Genomic DNA, 25,388 nt, shown 5'->3' with positions numbered 1-25,388 from the left:
AATATAACTACTATAATACTGCCCCCTATGTACAAAAATATAACTACTATAATACTGCCCCTATGTACAGGAATATAACTACTATAATACTGCCCCCTATGTACAAGAATATAGCTACTATAATACTGCCCCCTATGTACAAGAATATAACTACTATAATACTGTCCCCTATGTACAAAAATATAACTACTATAATACTGCCCCCTATGTACAGGAATATAACTACTATAATACTTCCCCCTATGTACAAGAATATAACTACTATAATACTGCCCCCTATGTACAAGAATATAACTACTATAATACTGTCCCCTATGTACAAAAATATAACTACTATAATACTGCCCCTATGTACAGGAATATAACTACTATAATACTGCTCCCTATGTACAAGAATAGAACTACTATAATACTGCCCCTATGTACAAGAATATAACTGCTATAATACTGCCCCCTATGTACAAGTATATAACTACTATAATACTGCTCCCTATGTACAAGAATATAACTAATATAATACTGCCCCCTATGTACAAGAATATAACTACTATAATACTGCCCCCTATGTACAAGAATATAACTACTATAATACTGCCCCTATGTACAAGAATATAACTACTATAATACTGCCCCCTATGTACAAGAATATAACTACTATAATACTGCCCCCTATGTACAAGAATATAACTACTATAATACTGCCCCCTATGTACAAGAATATAACTACTATAATACTGCCCCTATGTACAGGAATATAACTACTATAATACTCCCCCCTATGTACAAGAATATAACTACTATAATACTGCCTCCTATGTACAGGAATATAACTACTATAATACTGCCCCCTATGTACAGGAATATAACTACTATAATACTGTCCCCTATGTACAAAAATATAACTACTATAATACTGCCCCTATGTACAGGAATATAACTACTATAATACTGCTCCCTATGTACAAGAATATAACTACTATAATACTGCCCCTATGTACAAGAATATAACTACTATAATACTGCCCCCTATGTACAAGTATATAACTACTATAATACTGCCCCCTATGTACAAGAATATAACTACTATAATACTCCCCCCTATGTACAAGAATATAACTACTATAATACTGCCTCCTATGTACAAGAATATAACTACTATAATACTGCTCCCTATGCACAAGAATATCACAAGTATAATACTGCCCCCTATGTACAAGAATATAACTACTATAATACTGCCCCCTATGTACAAGAATATAACTACTATAATACTGCCCCCTATGTACAGGAATATAACTACTATAATACTGCCCCCTATGTACAGGAATATAACTACTATAATACTGCCCCCTATGTACAAGAATATAACTACTATAATACTGCCCCCTATGTACGAGAATATAACTACTATAATACTGCCCCCTATGTACAAGAATATAACTACTATAATACTGCCCCCTATGTACAAGAATATAACTACTATAATACTGCCCCCTATGTACAGGAATATAACTACTATAATACTGCCCCCTATGTACAGGAATATAACTACTATAATACTACCCCTATGTACAAGTATATAACTACTATAATACTGCCCCCTATGTACAAGACTATAACTACTATAATACTGCCCCCTATGTACAGGAATATAACTACTATAATACTGCCCCCTATGTACAAGAATATAACTACTATAATACTGCCCCTATTTACAAGAATATAACTACTATAATACTGCCCCATATATATACAATAACTCACCTTATGATAATACACTGGTTGTGTTTGGCATCCATCAGTTTGGTGTAGGCTATGTTTGCAATAGCAAAGAGGTGCCTGTAAAAAATACCTTTATAGTAAGTGCGTATCAATAAGTCCTTATACAAGTTTTTTTCATGACGCAGATGACAAGCCATACTACACAATAGTATATGGTAACAAAGGCTCCCTCTAGTGGTGGGTTTATGCGTACATTATTCTATAATTTAACATACAGTAATTTGCAGCTCTGCGTCAGAATGAGCTTCAGTCCTATAAAAAGAAGGTTACATATTTTGCTTTCCTTACATGTTAGCTTTAAGAGGGGGCAGAGGGATGGGAGTATCACATGAATGCAGGGCGAGATTACTTACAATAATACATTGGTTTTCTCAACTCCATGAATCCCCATGAATCCCTCTCAGGGACCTCATCCTGTTCACTCTCTTCCTTTGAGCCAGTCACAGAGGAAGAAGTGTCTGGGCTCCTCTCCTCTGCTCGCCCCAGTACCTGCATCATTGACCCCATCCCCTCGCCCCATTACCTGCATAAGTGACCCCATCCCCTCGCCCCACTACCTTCATCAGTGACCCCATCCCCTTGCCCCACTACCTTCATCAGTGACCCCATCCCCTTGCCCCACTACCTTCATCAGTGACCCCATCCCCTTGCCCCATTACCTGCATAAGTGACCCCATCCCCTCGCCCCACTACCTGTATCAGTGACCCCATCCCCTCGCCCCACTACCTGCATCAGTGACCCCATCCCCTCACCCCACTACCTGCATCAGTGACCCCATCCGCTCGCCCCACTACCCGCATCAGTGACCCCATCCCCTCACCCCACTACCTGCATCAGTGACCCCATCCCCTCGCCCCATTACCTGCATAAGTGACCCCATCCCCTCGCCCCACTACCTGCATCAGTGACCCCATCCCCTCGCCCCACTACCTGCATCAGTGACCCCATCCCCTCACCCCACTACTTGCATCAGTGACCCCATCCGCTCGCCCCACTACCCGCATCAGTGACCCCATCCCCTCACCCCACTACTTGCATCAGTGACCCCATCCGCTCGCCCCACTACCCGCATCAGTGACCCCATCCCCTCGCCCCACTACTCGCATCAGTGACCCCATCCCCTCACCCCACTACTTGCATCAGTGACCCCATCCTCTCGCCCCATTACCTGCATCAGTGACCCCATCCCCTCACATCTGGTACAGTCTATCTCTCCAGCAGTCACTTCTCACATAACCAACATCTTCTGGTCTCTCTCTCTTCTGGTGTCGTCCCCTCATCTTTCCAGCTGTTGCCCCATTACTAAAGAAACCTTCCCTGGACTTATCCAGTGCTGATAACTACAGACCAATTTCTTATCTCCCTTTCATCTCCAAACTACTGGAAGGCCCGGTCTGTTCTCTATAACCGGCAATCTCTCCGCTAACTCCCTCCATGACCTCCAACAATCTGGTTCCGCTCTTTGTTCTCCACTGAAACTGCTCTTACTAAAGTCTCCAATGACCTCCTCACTGCTAAATCCAAAGGTGACTATTCGCTCCGGATTCTTCTGGATCTATCCGCAGCGTTCGATACTGTGGACCACCAGCTCCTCCTCAGGGGCTTCGCTCCATTGGCCTATAGGACACTGCACTCTCTTGGTTTTCTTCCTATCTCTCTGCACGCACTTTTTGTGTCTCCTTCTCTGGATCTTTCTCTTCTCCTCTTCCTCTCAGTGTCGGGGTCCTCAGGGCTCAGTCCTAGGTCCTCTCCTCTCAGTATTGGGGTCCTCAGGGCTCAGTCCTAGGTCCTCTCCTCTCAGTGTCAGGTCCTCAGGGCTCAGTCCTAGGTCCTCTCCTCTCAGTGTCGGGGTCCTCAGGGCTCAGTCCTAGGTCCTCTCCTCTCAGTGTCGGGGTCCTCAGGGCTCAGTCCTAGGTCCTATCCTCTCAGTGTCGGGGTCCTCAGGGCTCAGTCCTAGGTCCTCTCCTCTCAGTGTCGGGGTCCTCAGGGCTCAGTCCTGGGTCCTCTCCTCTCAGTGTCGGGCTCCTCAGGGCTCTGTCCTAGGTCCTCTCCTCTCAGTGTCGGGGTCCTCAGGGCTCAGTCCTAGGTCCTCTCCTCTCAGTGTCGGGGTCCCCAGGGCTCAGTCCTAGGTCCTCTCAGTGTCGGGGTCCTCAGGTCTCAGTCCTCTCCTCTCAGTGTCGGGGTCCTCAGGGCTCAGTCCTAGGTCCTCTCCTCTCAGTGTCGGGGTCCTCGGGGCTCAGTCCTAGGTCCTCTCCTCTCAGTGTCGTGGTCCTCAGGGCTCAGTCCTAGGTCCTCTCCTCTCAGTGTCGGGGTCCTCAGCGCTCAGTCCTAGGTCCTCTCCTCTCAGTGTCGGATCCTCAGGGCTCAGTCCTAGGTCCTCTCCTCTCAGTGTCGGATCCTCAGGGCTCAGTCCTAGGTCCTCTCCTCAGTGTCGGGGGTCCTCAGGGCTCAGTCCTAGGTCCTCTCCTCTCAGTGTCGGGGTCCTCAGGGCTCAGTCCTAGGTCCTCTCCTCTCAGTGTCGGATCCTCAGGGCTCAGTCCTAGGTCCTCTCCTCTCAGTGTCGGATCCTCAGGGCTCAGTCCTAGGTCCTCTCCTCAGTGTCGGGGGTCCTCAGGGCTCAGTCCTAGGTCCTCTCCTCTCAGTGTCGGGGTCCTCAGGGCTCAGTCCTAGGTCCTATCCTCTCAGTGTCAGGGTCCTCAGGGCTCAGTCCTAGGTCCTCTCCTCTCAGTGTCGGGGTCCTCAGGGCTCAGTCCTAGGTCCTCTCCTCTCAGTGTCGGGGTCCTCAGGGCTCAGTCCTAGGTCCTCTCCTCTCAGTGTCGGGGTCCTCAGGTCTCAGTATTAGGTCCTCTCCTCTCAGAGTCGGGGTTCCTCAGGGCTCAGTCCTAGGTCCTCTCCTCTCAGTGTTGGTGTTCCTCAGGGATCAGTCCTAGGTCCTCTCCTCTCAGTGTCGGGGTCCTCAGGGCTCAGTCCTGGGTCCTCTCAGTGTCGGGGTCCTCAGGGCTCAGTCCTAGGTCCTATCCTCTCAGTGTCAGGGTCCTCAGGGCTCAGTCCTAGGTCCTCTCCTCTCAGAGTCGGGGTCCTCAGGGCTCAGTCCTAGGTCCTCTCCTCTCAGTGTCGGGTTCCTCAGGGTTCAGTCCTAGGTCCTCTCCTCTCAGTGTCGGGTTCCTCAGGGTTCAGTCCTAGGTCCTCTCCTCTCAGTGTCGGGGTCCTCAGGGCTCAGTCCTAGGTCCTCTCCTCTCAGTGTCGGGGTCCTCGGGGCTCAGTCCTAGGTCCTCTCCTCTCAGAGTCGGGGTCCTCAGGGCTCAGTCCTAGGTCCTCTCCTCTCAGTGTCGGGTTCCTCAGGGTTCAGTCCTAGGTCCTCTCCTCTCAGTGTCGGGGTTCCTCAGGGCTCAGTCCTAGCTCCTCTCCTCTCAGTGTCGGGGTCCTCAGGGCTCAGTCCTGGGTCCTCTCCTCTCAGTGTCGGGGTCCTCAGGGCTCAGTCCTAGGTCCTCTCCTCTCAGTGTCGGGGTCCTCGGGGCTCAGTCCTAGGTCCTCTCAGTGTCGGGGTCCCCAGGGCTCAGTCCTAGGTCCTCTCCTCTCAGTGTCGGGGTCCTCGGGGCTCAGTCCTAGGTTCTCTCCTCTCAGTGTCGTGGTCCTCAGGGCTCAGTCCTAGGTCCTCTCCTCTCAGTGTCGGGGTCCTCGGGGCTCAGTCCTAGGTCCTCTCAGTGTCGGGGTCCCCAGGGCTCAGTCCTAGGTCCTCTCCTCTCAGAGTCGGGGTTCCTCAGGGCTCAGTCCTAGGTCCTCTCCTCTCAGTGTCGGGCTCCTCAGGGCTCAGTGCTGGGTCCTCTCCTCTCAGTGTCGGGGTCCTCAGGGCTCAGTCCTAGGTCCTCTCCTCTCAGTGTCGGGGTCCTCAGGGCTCAGTCCTGGGTCCTCTCCTCTCAGTGTCGGGGTCCTCAGGGCTCAGTCCTAGGTCCTCTCCTCTCAGTGTCGGGGTCCTCGGGGCTCAGTCCTAGGTCCTCTCCTCTCAATGTCGGGGTCCTCAGGGCTCCGTCCTAGGTCCTCTCCTCTCAGTGTCGGGGTCCTCGGGGCTCAGTCCTAGGTCCTCTCCTCTCAATGTCGGGGTCCTCAGGGCTCAGTCCTAGGTCCTCTCCTCTCAGTGTCGGGGTCCTCAGGGCTCAGTCCTGGGTCCTCTCCTCTCAGTGTCGGGGTCCTCAGGGCTCAGTCCTAGGTCCTCTCCTCTCAGTGTCGGGGTCCTCAGGGCGCAGTCCTGGGTTCTCTCCTCTCAGTGTCGGGGTCCTCAGGGCTCAGTCCTAGGTCCTCTCCTCTCAGTGTCGGGGTCCTCAGGGCTCAGTCCTAGGTCCTCTCCTCTCAGTGTCGGGGTCCTCGGGGCTCAGTCCTAGGTCCTCTCCTCTCAATGTCGGGGTCCTCAGGGCTCAGTCCTAGGTCCTCTCCTCTCAGTGTCGGGGTCCTCGGGGCTCAGTCCTAGGTCCTCTCCTCTCAGTGTCGGGGTCCTCAGGGCTCAGTCCTAGGTCGTCTTCTCTTCTCCCTCTATACTGCCCCCATTGGACAAACCATCAGCAGATTTGGTTTCCAGTATCATCTTTATGCTGATGAACCCCAGCTATATACTTCTGCACGTAACATCAGCCCTGCCTTACTCCAGAACACTAGTGACTGTCTCTCTGCTGTCTCTACCATCATGTCCTCTCTCCTTTTGAAACTTAATCTTTCTAAGACTGAACTTCTTGTCTTTCCACCATCTACTAACAGAGTCCATCCTAACCTCTCCATCTCAATCTGTGGGGTCACCAGAACCCTGAAGCAGCAGGCCGTTGTCTTGGGGTTGTGCTGAACCCCTTTGCACTGTATATTCATTCTCTTTCTCACTCTTGCCACATGCATCTACAAAACATCTCCAGAATACAACCATTTCTTAAAATTGAAACTTGTATAATGCTAACTGTTGCATGTCTAGACTCCTGTAACTCCCTACTTTTCCACTCACTAACCTCTCTCCGTTCTATTCTTAATGCAGCAGCCAGACTTGTCTTTCAGGCCAAACACTACACAGATACCTCCAGTCTGTGCCAGTCACCTTTCGAATACAGTTTTAAATCATAACCCTCATGCACAAAGCTCTGCATAATGCTGCACCTTCCTACCACTCCTCCCTCATCGCAGTCTATCACGCAAACCATGCTCTTCGATCTGCCAGTGATCTTAGATTACCTTAATTCGAACCTCCCACTCACGTCTCCAAGATTTCTCTAGAGCAGCACCCATTCTATGGAATGCTCTACCCTGGACTATCCTCCAACCTACAAAGTTTTAAACCTGCTCTTAAAACCCATCTCTTTAGGCAGATCTATAACTGTTGATAACTGCATGAAGTTTTAACTCTCTCTTTACTAATCCATCCTGTGTCCTCCTCCTCCCCCCTGTTATCGGGCAAACACTAGATCCCAAGCTCCAGGCTTCTCTGCAGTCCCCTTCACCTTAGACTTTGTATATAAGATGACGGCTTATGACTGGGTCAAGCAGCAGTGCCTCAATTTGTTATATTATATTTTGTTCTATGATTGGACCATTATATCAGCTTTTTACCTCTTGGTTCTCCTCACTCTTCCTCATAGACTGTAAGCTCTGGTGATCAGGGCCCTACACATTTTCTGCACCAATCCTTAGAAGGATGGACACAATCCATAAGAAAAGAGGAATGTGTATCACTTACGGAGGAGTCTCTCCCAAGGATTTCCCTTCATGATACAAGACATTGTCCGTCCCATATATATTCAGCATCCTGTATGGGTTTAGGGAGAGGAGGATGCTCCCGATATAGGTCTAAGATAATGGAGGAGAGGATCGTTACTGATAACTCATAGAAAGCTCCAGACATGAAGACCTCGATAGACGCCGTGTGTACACTCACATATATCAGCTCTCGCTCAAACCTTTTTCTCAGGTTGTGGAGGACGGACGCTTCCTGTAAGTCCCTAGAAATAGAAAAGGACACATAACAATATGATACAACATCACACAACTAATACAATATTATAGTACAGAAGAGAAGACCTAAAAACTGCTATACAACATGCTCATAGAAAATACAACATCCACATAGAGAATGCTCAAGAGAAAGTATCTGCTGTTTTATGTACAGGGCCTGGGGGGCCAGAGCATCCTAGCACAGGGCCTGGGGGAGAGAGCATCCTAGTACAGGGCCTGGGGGGCCAGAGCATCCTAGCACAGGGCCTGGGGGAGAGAGCATCCTAGTACAGGGCCTGGGGGGCCAGAGCATCCTAGCACAGGGCCTGGGGGAGAGAGCATCCTAGTACAGGGCCTGGGGGAGATAGCATCCTAGCACAGGGCCTGGGGGCCAGAGCATCCTAGTACAGGGCCTGGGGGAGAGAGCATCCTAGTACAGGGCCTGGGGGAGAGAGCATCCTAGTACAGGGCCTGGGGGAGAGAGCATCCTAGTACAGGGCCTGGGGGAGATAGCATCCTAGTACAGGGCCTGGGGGAGAGAGCATCCTAGTACAGGGCCTGGGGGAGAGAGCATCCTAGTACAGGGCCTGGGGGCCAGAGCATCCTAGTACAGGGCCTGGGGGAGAGAGCATCCTAGTACAGGGCCTGGGGGGCAGAGAATCCTAGTACAGGGCCTGGGGGACAGAGAATCCTAGTACAGGGCCTGGGGGCCAGAGCATCCTAGCACAGGGCCTGGGGGGCAGAGCATCCTAGTACAGGGCCTGGGGGAGAGAGCATCCTAGTACAGCGCCTGGGGGCCAGGGCATCCTATTACAGGGCCTGGGGGGCAGAGCAATATTCTGCCTGAGTAGAACACTTTAAAATTTATAGTCTTTATTTAGAAACTTTAAAAAATGGGGCCACTCTTCAGCCACTATGCAAACACAAAATTCAGGCTTTCAGCATGTATTAGAGGGAGGTTGGATCACAATTTAGGATCCCGTTCATTTTAATGTCTCCCCCTACTGCTGACTAGGATGCTGCTTATTGTACTAGCAGCCGTGCTCGGTCCAGTTGTGGGTACAAGCACTGTGCCGATTAGCGGAATTAGAGTCACAGCTGATGTAGATTAATAACCAGCTGGGGGCCAGAGCATCCTAGTACAGGGCCTGTGGGGCCAGAGCATCCTAGTACAGGGCCTGGGGGGCAGAGCATCCTAGTACAGGGCCTGTGGGAGAGAGCATCCTAGTACAGGGCCTGTGGGAGAGAGCATCCTAGTACAGGGCCTGGGGGGCAGAGCATCCTAGTACAGGGCCTGTGGGGCCAGAGCATCCTAGTACAGGGCCTGGGGGGCAGAGCATCCTAGTACAGGGCCTGTGGGAGAGAGCATCCTAGTACAGGGCCTGTGGGAGAGAGCATCCTAGTACAGGGCCTGGGGGGCAGAGCATCCTAGTACAGGGCCTGTGGGGCCAGAGCATCCTAGTACAGGGCCTGTGGGAGAGAGCATCCTAGTACAGGGCCTGGGGGGCAGAGCATCCTAGTACAGGGCCTGTGGGGCCAGAGCATCCTAGTACAGGGCCTGTGGGGCCAGAGCATCCTAGTACAGGGCCTGTGGGGCCAGAGCATCCTAGTACAGGGCCTGGGGGGCAGAGCATCCTAGTACAGGGCCTGTGGGGCCAGAGCATCCTAGTACAGGGCCTGGGGGGCAGAGCATCCTAGTACAGCGCCTGGGGGCCAGGGCATCCTAGTACAGCGCCTGGGGGCCAGGGCATCCTAGTACATGGCCTGGGGAACAGAACATCCTAGTCTAGGGCCTGGGGGCACAGCATCCTAGTACAGGGCCTAGGGGCAGTCCATCCTAGTACAGGGCCTGGGGACAGACCCATATCGGTGGGATGGACCAGAGCATCCTAGTACAGGGCCTGGGGACAGAGCATTCTAGTACAGGGCCTGGGGGCCAGAACATCCTAGTACTAGACCTGGGGGCCAGAGAAACCTAGTACAGGGCCTGGGGGCCAGAGCATCCTAGTACAGGGCCTGGGGGCCAGAGCATCCTAGTACAGGGTCTGGGGGCCAGAGAATCATAGCACAGGGCCTGATGGACAGAGCATCCTAGTACAGGGCCTGATGGACAGAGCATCCTAGTTCAAGGCCTGGGGGATAGTCCATCCTAGTACATGGCCTGGGGGTTACAGCATCCTAGTACAGGGCCTAGGGGTTGGATCATCCTATTACAGGGCCTGGGGGTTACAGCTTTTTGTACAGCATAATGATGGTTATAAACTTAATTTATCAAAAGAGTAAACACACTAGAACTAAAACAACAACATAAGCAGAATACAGCTTTTACATTTAGTGATACTTACTCCAACTGTGTCATATCCTGGACCCCATTCTCATCCTGCTCTTGGCTTGGCCCAGTGGTCTGGGGGCTCATCATGGGTTGCATCTTGGATAAACCATTAAAATTGTAATAAAATTACAGGATTTATTAAAAGACAACCAACTTTTGAAAAAAAAGTCACCCCTGAAATCTGATCACTGCCAGACTGGACCCCTAATTGAGTGGCAGGTTGTTTATAGAGGAAACATGTGCGTAATAAATGGGCGGCAATAGCAATGTAGTCTGGACCTCCACCTATAAGTGTTGTCTGGCTGTGTAGTCTGGACCTACTCCTATAACAGCAGTCTGGATGTGTAGTCTGGACCTCCCCCTATAACAGCAGTCTAGCTGTGTAGTCTGGACCTCCTCCAATAATTGTAATCTGGCTGTGTAGTCTGGACCTCCTCCAATAATTGTAGTCTGGCAGTGTAGTCTGGACCTCCTCCTATAACAGTAGTCTGGCAGTGTAGTCTGGACCTCCCCCTATAACTGTAGTCTGGCAGTGTAGTCTGGATCTCCCCCTATAACTGTAGTCTGGCTGTGTTGTCTGGGCCTCCCCCTATAACTGTAGTCTGGCTGTGTTGTCTGGGCCTCCCCTATAACTGTAGTCTGGCAGTGTAGTCTGGACCTCCCCCTATAACTGTAGTCTGGCAGTGTAGTCTGGATCTCCCCCTATAACTGTAGTCTGGCTGTGTTGTCTGGGCCTCCCCCTATAACTGTAGTCTGGCAGTGTAGTCTGGACCTCCCCCTATAACTGTAGTCTGGCAGTGTAGTCTGGATCTCCCCCTATAACTGTAGTCTGGCTGTGTTGTCTGGGCCTCCCCCTATAACTGTAGTCTGGCAGTGTAGTCTGGACCTCCCCCTATAACTGTAGTCTGGCTGTGTTGTCTGGGCCTCCCCATACAGTATAACAGCAGTCTGGCTATGTAGTCTGGACCTCCCCTATAACAGCAGGCTGTCTGTGTAGTCTGGAATTACAACAGTATTATGGCTGTGTGGTCTGGACTGGTTTCTATAACAGCAATCTGGCGGTGTAGTCTGGACCCCCCCTCCACCCCCCTCCCTAGAACAGCAGTCTTTCAAGAGAATAGCAAATGACCTAATGAAGTAGAGGGCTCTACTTTAAAAAGTGTTACCCAGCATATCCATTAATAAAGCTTTGAATCACATCAAGCAGCATCCATATTCTCTTACAAACTGGTGCAGCAACCTTCCATATCTTTTTCCTCCTGTAAGAGTTCGGATTGGTCTTCTGGGTGACAAGTGATGAGTGGTTGTGCACAACCAAAGATTGTAAGAGTACACCTATGTATCTACCTTATTCACACCCAATGCACATTACACAATGCCCAATGAGCACTTGTTGCTCTTTTTTTCTTTTTCTTTCCAGTTTAGAACAGCCACAGTCTGGCTGTGTAGTCTGGACCTCCCCCCAAGAACATCAGCCTTGCTGTGTAGTCCTACCTCTTCCTATAACAGTAGTCTGGCTATGTAATCTGGATTGCCCCTTACAGCAGTCTGGCTGTGTAGTCTGGACCTCCCCCAAGAACATCAGCCTGGCTGTGTAGTCATACCTCCTCCTATAACAGTAGTCTGGCTATATAATCTGGATTGCCCCTTACAGCAGTCTGGCTGTGTAGTCTGGACCTCCCCCAAGAACATCAGCCTGGCTGTGTAGTCATACCTCCTCTTATAACAGCAGCTTGGCAACGTAATCTGGACTGCCCCCTATAACCAAAGTTTGGTTGTGTAGCCTGGACCTCCCCCAAGAACATCAGCCTTGCTGTGTAGTCCTACCTCCTCCTATAACAGTAGTCTGGCTGTGTAGTCTGGACCGCCCCTTACAGCAGTCTGACTTTGTAGTCTGGATGGCACCCTTACAGTAGTCTGGCTTTGTAGTCTGGACTTTCCATTATAACAGCAGTCTGTCCTGTGTAATCTGGGCCTCCCTCTAAAGAACATGTCTGGTTTTGTAGTCTGGCCCTCCCCCTATAGCAGTGATGGCGAACCTTTTAGAGACTGAGTGCCCAAACTACAACCAAAATTGACTTATTTACCATGAAGTGCCAACATGGAATTTTAAGCAGTAACTTATTGCTACGTGTTCTTCCTCCTAAGGCTACCAATACAGTTGAAAGAAAGAGGTCAGATAGCTTCTCTCCAGGGTCTCTCAGTACAGGTAGAATGTTGGGTCCAGCAGTATGACCTTCAAAGTTATTGCAGTTCCAAACAGTCAATGAAGTGTCACTTTAAAATAGCGCTGAGAGCAGCATCTCTTAAGTTGCCTGGGACTGCAGGAAGATTTGGTGAACTCTGTCCTGTGGTGATGGCCTGAATGCCCACAGAAAGGGCTCTGAGTGCCACCTCTGGCACCCGTGCCATAGGTTCGCCACCACTGCCCTATAGGGAAGAACTCAATAGCTTACATATATTTCGACTCTTTCTTAGCCGTATATACTTATATAATGCATGCTACTACCATGCAGTGCATACAGTAATGGTTGTAGACAACTGGTGTACGTCTTTAAGAAAATGTTACATAATGATTTTGTACAATAGAGTGTTTCCATTTATAAAAAATTTCTCACATTTGTCTTTGGACAAAATGATTAGTGTATTATTCCAGTTATGGGTAGAGACTATAATGGGCATGGAAACCATAAGAACATTCCTACTACTCCAACTTCATAAGAACAATGGTAAATACTGCATGCACTGACATGGTCCTAGAGTTTTAAGGTCTTGCCCCAGGAGCCATTTGCTAATATGGTGCAAAAAAAAGGTTCTTTACATTGTCAGACTTGGGTTCCTTGGACCCTTCTAATACAATGATTCTGGAAGACCACCCTCCATCGCCTTCTAGTATGGTAAGGAGGTCTTCTGCTGGACCTCTGGAAACTGTAGATTATTGTGGTGGTTGTGCGCCATATTAATAAATGAGTCTTGTTACTAATATATAGGATTAAATCTGCTGGACTTCACTTCTTATTTGGTGCAAGTTTTTTATAGATTGGATCACAACTGAAGCTTATTCATTGGTGTGCAATTATTTTATTTAAAAAAATTTTTCTTTTTAAATGCTGAAAAAATGCACCAAAATCCTTGCATCACCAGTACAATAAAAGTCCTTTAATCCAGCACCCGATAATCTAGTAATTCAGCAAATCTGGATTCTTGATGAATAATGTTAGTCTTAAGTCCTAGAGAATCCCATCTCCTGCTCTCTGACCCTGATGTAATCCAGTTCATTTTAGAATTCCAGGCTGGTGCCGAGCGGATTCAAGGAATTTTAGGATATTCTAACAGCAAATGTTTCTTTAAATGCAAGAGATACTTTTTATACAGAAACATATCCTAAACATTTGGCATTTACGGGTCAAATTAACGGGTCAAACGGCTCAATACACAGCAAAATTGTATTATATTTATCCTCCGTGGCAAAATGTGTTCCAGTTATAATGTATTGTGTAGAGCACTAGTCTTCTCATATAGGAAAGGTACATCATAGGGGGTCCTAGGCCTCTCGGTGCACCCTCTGCACCCCCTCAAGTTACACCCTTGTTTATCCTTAATTATAATGTAAAAATAATATGCCAAATGAAAGGCTACATCGAACCACAGGCACAAAGTATAATATACTGAGCCTCACCATGTACCAGTCCCACATCTGCAAAATATAATGATGAATTTATAAGGTTTACACATAATATCCCCAGGTTATACCAGCATGCACCATATTATATCACTTTATAAAGAAGGTGTACAACTTATACCAGCTATAATATTATAGACAGGAGATCCCCAGGTTATACCACCTGTACATATATCATTATATACAGGAGATCCCCAGGTTATACCAGCTATACATATATCATTATATACAGGAGATCCCCAGGTTATACCAGCTGTACATATATCATTATATACAGGAGATCCCCAGGTTATACCGGCTGTACATATATCATTATATACAGGAGATCCCCAGGTTATACCAGCTGTACATATATCATTATATACAGGAGATCCCCAGGTTATACCGGCTGTACATATATCATTATATACAGGAGATCCCCAGGTTATACCAGCTGTACATATATCATTATATACAGGAGATCCCCAGGTTATACCAGCTGTACATATATCATTATATACAGGAGCTCCCCAGGTTATACCGGCTGTACATATATCATTATATACAGGAGATCCCCAGGTTATACCAGCTATACATATATCATTATATACAGGAGATCCCCAGGTTATACCAGCTGTACATATATCATTATATACAGGAGATCCCCAGGTTATACCGGCTGTACATATATCATTATATACAGGAGATCCCCAGGTTATACCAGCTGTACATATATCATTATATACAGGAGATCCCCAGGTTAAACCGGCTGTACATATATCATTATATACAGGAGATCCCCAGGTTATACCAGCTGTACATATATCATTATATACAGGAGAACCCCAGGTTATACCAGCTGTACATATATCATTATATACAGGAGATGCCCAGGTTATACCGGCTGTACATATATCATTATATACAGGAGATCCCCAGGTTATACCAGCTATACATATATCATTATATACAGGAGATCCCCAGGTTATACCAGCTGTACATATATCATTATATACAGGAGATCCCCAGGTTATACCAGCTGTACATATATCATTATATACAGGAGAACCCCAGGTTATACCAGCTGTACATATATCATTATATACAGGAGATGCCCAGGTTATACCGGCTGTACATATATCATTATATACAGGAGATCCCCAGGTTATACCAGCTGTACATATATCATTATATACAGGAGATCCCCAGGTTATACCGGCTGTACATATATCATTATATACAGGAGATCCCCAGGTTATACCAGCTGTACATATATCATTATATACAGGAGATCCCCAGGTTATACCGGCTGTACATATATCATTATATACAGGAGATCCCCAGGTTATACCAGCTGTACATATTTCATTATATACAGGAGATCCCCGGGTTATACCGGCTGTACATATATCATTATATACAGGAAATCCCCAGGTTTTACTAGCTGTAAATATATAAATATATACAGGAGATCCCCAGGTTATACCAGCTGTACATATATCATTATATACAGGAGATCCCCAGGTTATACCGGCTGTACATATATCATTATATACAGGAGATCCCCAGGTTATACCGGCTGTACATATATCATTATATACAGGAGATCCCCAGGTTATACCGGCTGTACATGTATCATTATATACAGGAGATCCCCAGGTTATACCAGCTGTACATATATCACTATATACAGGAGATCCCCGGGTTATACCGGCTGTACATATATCATTATATACAGGAGATTCCCAGGTTATACCGGCTGTACATATATCATTATATACAGGAGATCCCCAGGTTAAACCGGCTGTACATATATCATTATATACAGGAGATCCCCAGGTTATACCAGCTGTACATATATCATTATATACAGGAGATCCCCAGGTTATACCGGCTGTACATATATCATTATATACAGGAGATCCCCAGGTTATACCAGCTGTACATATATCATTATATACAGGAGATCCCCAGGTTATACCAGCTGTACATATATCATTATATACAGGAGATCCCCAGGTTATACCGGCTGTACATATATCATTATATACAGGAGATCCCCAGGTTATACCGGCTGTACATATATCATTATATACAGGAGATCCCCAGGTTATAGCGGCTGTACATATATCATTATATACAGGAGATCCCCAGGTTATAGCGGCTGTACATATATCATTATATACAGGAGATCCCCAGGTTATACCAGCTGTACATATATCACTATATACAGGAGATCCCCAGGTTATACCAGCTGTACATATATCATTATATACAGGAGATCCCCGGGTTATACCGGCTGTACATATATCATTATATACAGGAGATTCCCAGGTTATACCGGCTGTACATATATCATTATATACAGGAGATCCCCAGGTTATACCGGCTGTACATATATCATTATATACAGGAGATCCCCAGGTTATACCAGCTGTACATATATCATTATATACAGGAGATCCCCAGGTTATACCGGCTGTACATATATCATTATATACAGGAGATCCCCAGGTTATACCAGCTGTACATATATCATTATATACAGGAGATCCCCAGGTTATACCGGCTGTACATATATCATTATATACAGGAGATCCCCAGGTTATACCGGCTGTACATATATCATTATATACAGGAGATTCCCAGGTTATACCAGCTGTACATATATCATTATATACAGGAGATCCCCAGGTTATACCGGCTGTACATATATCTTTATATACAGGAGATCCCCAGGTTATACCAGCTGTACATATATCATTATATACAGGAGATCCCCAGGTTATACCGGCTGTACATATATCATTATATACAGGAGATCCCCAGGTTATACCGGCTGTACATATATCATTATATACAGGAGATCCTCAGGTTATACCGGCTGTACATATATCATTATATACAGGGGATCCCCAGGTTATACCAGCTGTACATATATCATTATATACAGGAGATCCCCAGGTTATACCGGCTGTACATATATCATTATATACAGGAGATCCCCAGGTTATACCGGCTGTACATATATCATTATATACAGGAGATCCCCAGGTTATACCAGCTGTACATATATCATTATATACAGGAGATCCCCAGGTTATACCAGCTGTACATATATCATTATATACAGGAGATGCCCAGGTTATACCGACTGTACATATATCATTATATACAGGAGATCCCCAGGTTTTCCCGGCTGTACATATATCATTATATACAGGAGATCCCCAGGTTATACCGGCTGTACATATATCATTATATACAGGAGATCCCCAGGTTATACCGGCTGTACATATATCATTATATACAGGAGATGCCCAGGTTATACCGGCTGTACATATATCATTATATACAGGAGATTCCCAGGTTATACCGGCTGTACATATATCATTATATACAGGAGATCCCCAGGTTATACCGGCTGTACATATATCATTATATACAGGAGATCCCCAGGTTATACCGGCTGTACATATATCATTATATACAGGAGATCCCCAGGTTATAGCGGCTGTACATATATCATTATATACAGGAGATCCCCAGGTTATACCAGCTGTACATATATCACTATATACAGGAGATCCCCAGGTTATACCAGCTGTACATATATCATTATATACAGGAGATCCCCGGGTTATACCGGCTGTACATATATCATTATATACATGAGATTCCCAGGTTATACCGGCTGTACATATATCATTATATACAGGAGATCCCCAGGTTATACCGGCTGTACATATATCATTATATACCGGAGATCCCCAGGTTATACCGGCTGTACATATATCATTATATACAGGAGATCCCCAGGTTATACCGGCTGTACATATATCATTATATACAGGAGATCCCCAGGTTATACCGGCTGTACATATATCACTATATACAGGAGATCCCCAGGTTATACCAGCTGTACATATATCACTATATACAGGAGATCCACAGGTTATACCGGCTGTACATATATCATTATATACAGGAGATCCCCAGGTTATACCAGCTGTACATATTTCATTATATACAGGAGATCCCCAGGTTATACCAGCTGTACATATATCATTATATACCGGAGATCCCCAGGTTATACCGGCTGTACATATATCATTATATACAGGAGATCCCCAGGTTATACCGGCTGTACATATATCATTATATACAGGAGATCCCCAGGTTATACCGGCTGTACATATATCATTATATACAGGAGATCCCCAGGTTATACCGGCTGTACATATATCATTATATACAGGAGATCCCCAGGTTATACCGGCTGTACATATATCATTATATACAGGAGATCCCCAGGTTATACCAGCTGTACATATATCATTATATACAGGAGATCCCCAGGTTAGACCGGCTGTACATATATCATTATATACAGGAGATCCCCAGGTTATACCAGCTGTACATATATCACTATATACAGGAGATCCCCAGGTTATACCGGCTGTACATATATCATTATATACAGGAGATCCCCGGGTTATACCGGCTGTACATATATCATTATATACAGGAGATCCCCAGGTTATACCAGCTGTACATATATCATTATATACAGGAGATCCCCAGGTTATACCGGCTGTGCATATATCACTATATACAGGAGATCCCCAGGTTATACCAGCTGTACATATATCATTATATACAGGAGATCCCCAGGTTATACCAGCTGTACATATATCATTATATACAGGAGATCCCCAGGTTATACCAGCTGTACATATATCATTATATACAGGAGATCCCCAGGTTATACCAGCTGTACATATATCATTATATACAGGAGATCCCCAGGTTATACCAGCTGTACATATATCATTATATACAGGAGAACCCCAGGTTATACCAGCTGTACATATATCACTATATACAGGAGATCCCCAGGTTATACCAGCTGTACATATATTACTATATACAGGAGATCCCCAGGTTATACCGGCTGTACATATATCATTATATACAGGAGATCCCCAGGTTATACCAGCTGTACATATATCATTATATACAGGAGATCCCCAGGTTATACCGGCTGTACATATATCATTATATACAGGAGATCCCCAGGTTATACCGGCTGTACATATATCATTATATACAGGAGATCCCCAGGTTATACCAGCTGTACATATATCATTATATACAGGAGATCCCCAGGTTATACCAGCTGTACATATATCATTATATACAGGAGATCCCCAGGTTATACCGGCTGTACATATATCATTATATACAGGAGATCCCCAGGTTATACCAGCTGTACATATATCATTATATACAGGAGATCCCCAGGTTATACCGGCTGTACATATATCACTATATACAGGAGATCCCCAGGTTATACCGGCTGTACATATATCATTATATACAGGAGATTCCCAGGTTATACCATCATGTTCCTTATCACTATATACAGGGGATGTGTAAAGATACATATATATAACTGTGTACAGGACAGTACTGGGGTCTCTGTGTCAGAGTTGCATGTTCCCCCTGGATGACCCCAGCATCCATAGCGCTGCCAAGGCTTCATCTCATCCATTTCCTAATTAAATATCTCCGTTCTTTTCTCAGTTTGTGACTTGGTGCGGGATCAATTCTCCACATTTACATAAATCTCTTTGTGTCCTGGGGATCAGTGTGCGGAGTGTAATCTCTCTCAGACTCTTGTATGTCATGTATTATGAGGTAAATCACGAGGCTTTATGCTCCTGTCAAATCATAGCAGACTGAAACTGATAACCGGTGGAGGACGGAGATCAGACCCCTCAGGGGAATAACCGATAACGGGCTTTCCATCAGCGTTGGAGGGGGAAATTAAATTTACTGAAACCAACTTCCTAATAATCTATGAAACTATCATCTATCTATCTCATAGAAATTGAGCGATCTGTGTTAGATAAGATAAGAGATAGAAAAGAGTTGCAGAGATTCCTAAAGATAAGGGGTGCGCCCTGGAGGAGAATTGAGCTTCATGCCTCAGGCGGCACCACCTACATCCAGATGGGGGGGAGGCAACATCAGGGATGCAGTCACCTTCTACAAAGCAGGACCCGTCACTTAAAAATAGTGATAATACAAATCTACTTAATGGGGCATAGGTGGCGCCATTCCATAGCTCTTCTCGGGCAATGGAGAGTTTAGGTTCACCCCTGCTAAATTTTATACATCACAAAATAAGAAATAAGTAACCCTACCTTATTGTTCATCGGAGGCCTCCCTCTTGTGCCGGCCATTTGTTGAAAGTTTCTTGGGGGCCGTGTGCTGCCATGTGTAAGGTAGTTGGCAACTTTTTCTTTGGCCCTCTGTGATCCTCTTCTGAGGGTTTCCGTCCAAGGCCTATGCATGGATTTATTAGACGACCATGTTCCTTGCGCCTCACGGGAATACCCCGCGTGCTGCCGAGGCCAGGGCCGATTCCTTAGACTGCCGCGACCTCGAAAGTTTTCCATCTGATGCATTTGAGGCATGACCACAGCATATCTTCCATTACCATCTTCAAAATCACCCTCGTAGTATTCTGATGGATGTTTTGGTGGACCTTGCCACATGTTGGGATCCCTCGGAGGTGGATGCCTAGGGTATGAATGGTTGGCACCAGCCAAAGTTGGAGATCCACGAAATTTTAGATGTATACTAGATCTTCCATTCAGAGATCCTTGGTTTGCTTGGTTTAATGAGTCAGACATAAATCCACCTAATGACTGCAGCCCTGGTTGAGGAGAGGGAGGTCTTGATTGGCCTATGTTTCCGGGATAAGGCATTGGATTCCGTTTTGGTGACTGGTTGGATACGCTCCTCATGTCGTCGTGGGGATGTCTAAGATTTTGAGGAGATGGAGGTTTAAATGTAGCTGCTCCGAGTTCTCCTTTCATAGAAAACGATGGAGACTTTGGTCTCTGAATTTGGTTACCTGCCATCTGACCCAATTTTTTTGCAAATTGATTTGAAGGAATTTCTTCCGGGAGACGGTTGACTGCCGGAGGCTCTTCTCTGCGTAGCATCTGTTGTGATGGCGGGGGGCCTTGAGACATTCCTACAAGTGGCTGTCCAACTCGCTTCCAGAATGGATTTTTAGAACTGGGTGCTGGTTCAGGCGGTGGCATCATTAAGCCCTCATTGATGTCTCTATTTTTCATATGACTGCTTCCTTGTCTGTTTATAAGTTGGGAAACTGGACCTTGGGATGACCGACTCAAAGTTCCTCTCATGCTACCAGGTCTGGCCATGTCTGGTGAACGTCTGGGATCTGAAAATGAGACAGAATGTGCAGAAGATGTGCTTGGTGTGTACAAACCATGTTCATGTCTCTGTGGTGCAGGACTTGGTGGAACTGACTTCTGAACTCCTCTCATACTGTTATGTCTTGTCATCATTGGGGACCTTGGAGGATCAAAGGAAGGAGGGAATTGTGAAGAACTTTCTTGAAATTCCCTGCCCATAGATGGATCGCTTCCTTGTCTTGAAGTGCTTGATAAAGGGGCGGGTGGATACAGGCTGGAAGAACTTCTTATGCTGTCATATCTGTTCGGTACCGGTGACTTTCTCTGTTGCGATGGTGAACTAGACGCTGCTCCATACCTATTTTGTGGCCTTGGAGACATTTGAGGTGGTAGACTAATGTTATCTCCTCCATAAGGTGGCATCTGGGACATCGGTTGCTTCTTTGGTGATGCTTGTTGTGGTTTCATATCGCCAGTGCGTCTTAGATTTTTCATAAATGGGTTTAGTGTCAGTGGTTTGATTTCTCCTCTCGACTCCGTTTCATTCCCCCACATTTGGGTCAAACCTCCTTGATGATCATTTACATTCCCATCCATTCTTCTTGCCATTCGTGGGGATTTTTGTTGTGCAATTTGATTCCCTGGATGAAAATTGGAACTTTCCAAAGTTTTTCTTGTCGACATTGGTGATGGAGACATTCGCATGTCTGTTTTTGCAAAAGTATCAATTCTTTGGGACACTGGGCTCCCCATAGGTGGTGGAGGTCCACTTCTCGAATTCATTGATGGTTGTAAAGTTGGAGGATTACTATGAATATTTCGAATGCTGTTTCCTCTCTTCATGGTTGGCAGTGGTGATGACCGTACATCAACAGACGGAGTATTTACATTGCCTGGATTGGAAGACCAATGTGTCATCCTTGTAGGTGAAGGCGACCTAGGACGTTGTGTTCTGTCCAACTGAGGGGTAGACAATATTCCTTTTTGTCTGAAAGAGGAACGAACCTCAGACAGCCTGTGTGCATTTTGATTTTGGGAGGCAGTATTAGATTTATTTAAACCAAATGCATTCATAGTAGGCTTTGGAGAAACTGGCCTCTGTCTAGTGGAAAGGTTAGGAGATGGTGGCATAGAAATCTCTTTAGCTTGGTTACCAAATTTTCGGACAGTAGAGGGCGATGAGGGGAATATTGGTTTGGAGTGCGGTAAAGTAGGGCTTCCACCAGAAGAAGAATGATTTGCTCTTCTTAATACATTTGTTGACTCCATGCCAGCCAATTTATGGCCAAAGCGCTTGTGGTATGGTAAAGGAGAACTCTGCTCATCTGCCAGATCATTCCTCAAGGACTCTAACTGTTGTGCGGAGGGGTTTTTGCCAGTCTGATTATTACGGTGTTGACTTGGAGTACGTTTTAGGGAAGGAGGTGGAGACATTGGCCTTTCAAATGTTGTCTCTTCGAAGGGATTTCTCGGTGGTGGGGAAAAAGGTCTCCTTTGAAACTGCGGCTCATTACGTTTTAAGATTGGTTTAGGGGAAAGTGACTTTTTCATAAATTGTCCTAAAGGACTACCAAAGGCTCTTGGAGAGTAATCTTGTAAATCTGGTTCTTGGTAATTTTCTTGAAAGTGGGATGTATGCATTTTCTTTCCAATGGGTTTTGTAGACAACAGCTTTTGTACTCCTCTTGCATGTGGCTGGCTAAAATTTCTTTGAAACGATTTTGCAAAAAGAGATTTAGCCCCAAGTGTTCTTGGATTTCTAAGCTGCTGTGGAAGTAATGGCTCGTCTTCTCCATCTTCTTCTTCATCTTCATCAAAATCGGTAAATGATATATGTGGAGATGGAGGTAGTGGGACATCTAATCTCTCTCTCCCAAAAAGTTTTACTTGTGGTCTTGGGAACAGTTTATATTTCCTACCTCGGGGTATTGTGGAAGCATCTTCTATCTGGTCTTCAGGCTCATAATAAGGATGGTTACTTTGTCCCATTGCTTCAGGGTCATCATGTTCTATGATATCATCTAAAGGTTGGGCATATGGGTTCATTGGTTCTGCATATGGGGATACCATGTAGCCATTGTTGTTCATTGCACCCAGGTAATCATTATAGCCATCTGTTTCTTCCATGTCTGAATAAGGAGGGTGTCCTTCAGAATAACCAAATTCATTCTCACTTTCTGGGGGATCATATGGATTCATTGGATCCTGAGAATAACCCATTTCCTCCCCATCATAGCCATATGATGAATATGCACTTTGAGGATTATGAACATCTACTTCATATTGAAAATACGAGTTCTGGCTCTTAAGCAGGTGATTGCCTTCATCATAATACTCCATGTTATCTTGATATGACGTGTAGTCATCTTCCATAGGATATCCAGAATAATCATCATACTCCTCATCTGCTCCAGCATATCCTGGAAATTGACCAATATGTGCAAATGGATATTCCTCATCGTAATACCCATCCTGATCAAACCCGTATTCTTCATTGTCGTAGTTGTAATACTCCATGGATGGGTCATCGTGTCTTCCAGGCCCATGTTGCAAGTATCTTTGCGTCGGGAATCTTTGGTGTCGGTAGGCTTCAAAGTTCTTTGGATGTCCATAGACATCTTCATTTTGGCCATAGAACCTGTAAGCACCTGGAAAACGTTTCATATTTGTCCTGTATCTGTTAAGTTCCTCCTGTGAAGGGAATGGCAACTTTTGCGCTCCCATCCTAGTAAGCCATGCATCCTGTATGGCTCGTTCATTATGGAAGTATCTACTTTTCCTGGAGAGAAATCTTCTGGTCAACCAACTAGCAGCTGCGGACACCTTAGTAAGCACTTTAGCTCTCGGTTTGAATTTATCTTTTGCTTTCTTTCGGCTAAAGAACCCCCTGAACAGCTTCCCTGGCCCTTTCTTTTCTGGCGCATCTGGTTTTGGAGCATTACCTCCTAATCTTATAAGTAGAAACGATGGTTTTTGTCTTGTTCCATCAGTTGCTGCAGCAGCTTTTGGCAACGGTTTCTTTGCGCTTTTTTTCCGTAAGCCCACCATCAGCTTAGATGTTTTTTTCAACATGTCTGCGGACTTTTTTTTCTTATCAAGTAGCGACGAAGCCGCAAACTTTCTTCTTAAGCCCAGAAATAGTTTTGATGCTGTTTTGAAGTGACCTTTCTTAGACCTCCGAGGTTTCAGCTGGCCAAATTTCATAAAAAGTTTAGATGTCGCCTTCAGGCTCCTCTTTTTTTTAGGAGGAGGAGCTGCTGCTCTTTTGGTCAGTCCAGCCATGGCTTTAGTTGCCCCTTTTAGCTGAGCTCTTGCTAAGTCCTTTTTTGGTCCCTTGGGCACAGGTTCTTCAGGTTCCTCTTCTGGATCTTTCCTAACTTTGCCTTTGTTCATCCCAGCTACTGCTTTAGAAGCCCCTTTTAGGGCTGCGACTCCTTTCTCTCTACCTCTCCTACCTCTTGCTGCTGGTACAACATCTTCCTCCTCTTCTTCTTCTTCATTTTTGCTTTCTTCACTCTTTCCACGTTCTACCTCAGATACTTCCTCCTCTTCCTCCTCACTTATTTCCTTTTTCGCTTTCTTCCCTGCCTTCGGATCAGCTTTTTCTTTTTCTTTTCCTTTCCCCTTTCCCCCTTTCTTGTCATCTTTGCTTTTGGGGTCAGGCTTTGAGGGTGGTGCCCTTCCTCCAGCCCCTTTCTTGGCTGGTTTCGCATCACCTTTTTTGCCTCCCATGACGATAACTTTCCAAGCTCATGCTAATGTTCCTCGCTTGATACTAAGTGGTGGAACTTCTCTGCCGTCTCTGAGATTGTACCCCGAGGTGCACTGTATACGCCAGAAGCAAATCGCAGATCTACAACTCTACGAGATGAAATGCTCATGCTGTTAGGTGATACGGAGAGCGCAATTAAATAGCAACCAATGTCTTTGCCTTAATTAAGAAAAATTACACTGTGCTTCTAGGCGTCTCTGAGAGCGATGCACGATGCTCATGAATACCAAGCTCATTGCAGACAACATCTTCAGTTACCTTGCTCGGGTTGTGGTATGGTGACCCAAACCCCCATCCTGGGATCACAACGTCCTTTATCTGAAGGAATCTGCCAAGTTCTTCTCCGGTTTTTCTTTAGAAAGTCATATTCCAAGCAAAGAGCAAGGTCCATGTAAGTTCATCCTTCTTAATGGAGACTTAAGAAATCCAGAGACTCTCAGTATAAGTCCAGGGAGATTCCAGTTACATTGTCATCGAGCCGTAGTGACGCTTCTGCACAGCACTGAGAAGTAGGAAGCCAAGATATAGTGGCCGTTCTCTTGTGCTGTAACACTATATTCTTGGCTCAGTTTAATATGAATAATGCAAGTAGCCTGTACCATTCCCACTTTACCACCCTGAGACTTTTCCAACGAAAGGAC

General features: G+C 45.9%; 1 protein-coding gene across 5 annotated transcripts in view; it reads right to left on the bottom strand.

Annotated features, from left to right (window-relative positions):
• MYO15A (myosin XVA) overlaps positions 1-25,388 on the bottom strand; it is a 93,166-nt gene that overhangs the window by 59,846 nt on the left and 7,932 nt on the right. For all 5 annotated transcript variants that reach the window (XM_072119882.1, XM_072119883.1, XM_072119880.1 and 2 more), the window contains 4 exons: positions 10,093-10,175; positions 7,692-7,755; positions 7,494-7,603; positions 1,765-1,839 (listed from right to left, as the gene is read on the bottom strand). In XM_072119882.1, coding sequence (XP_071975983.1) covers positions 1,765-1,839; positions 7,494-7,603; positions 7,692-7,755; positions 10,093-10,175 — 332 coding nt within the window. The remainder of the gene's footprint in view (positions 1-1,764; positions 1,840-7,493; positions 7,604-7,691; positions 7,756-10,092; positions 10,176-25,388) is intronic.

The sequence above is a fragment of the Engystomops pustulosus genome, chromosome 8 (genome assembly GCF_040894005.1).
Source record: "Engystomops pustulosus chromosome 8, aEngPut4.maternal, whole genome shotgun sequence".
Lineage (NCBI taxonomy): Eukaryota > Metazoa > Chordata > Amphibia > Anura > Leptodactylidae > Engystomops > Engystomops pustulosus.
Note: the sequence above shows the minus strand (reverse complement) of the source record. Positions and strands in the feature narration are given on the sequence as shown.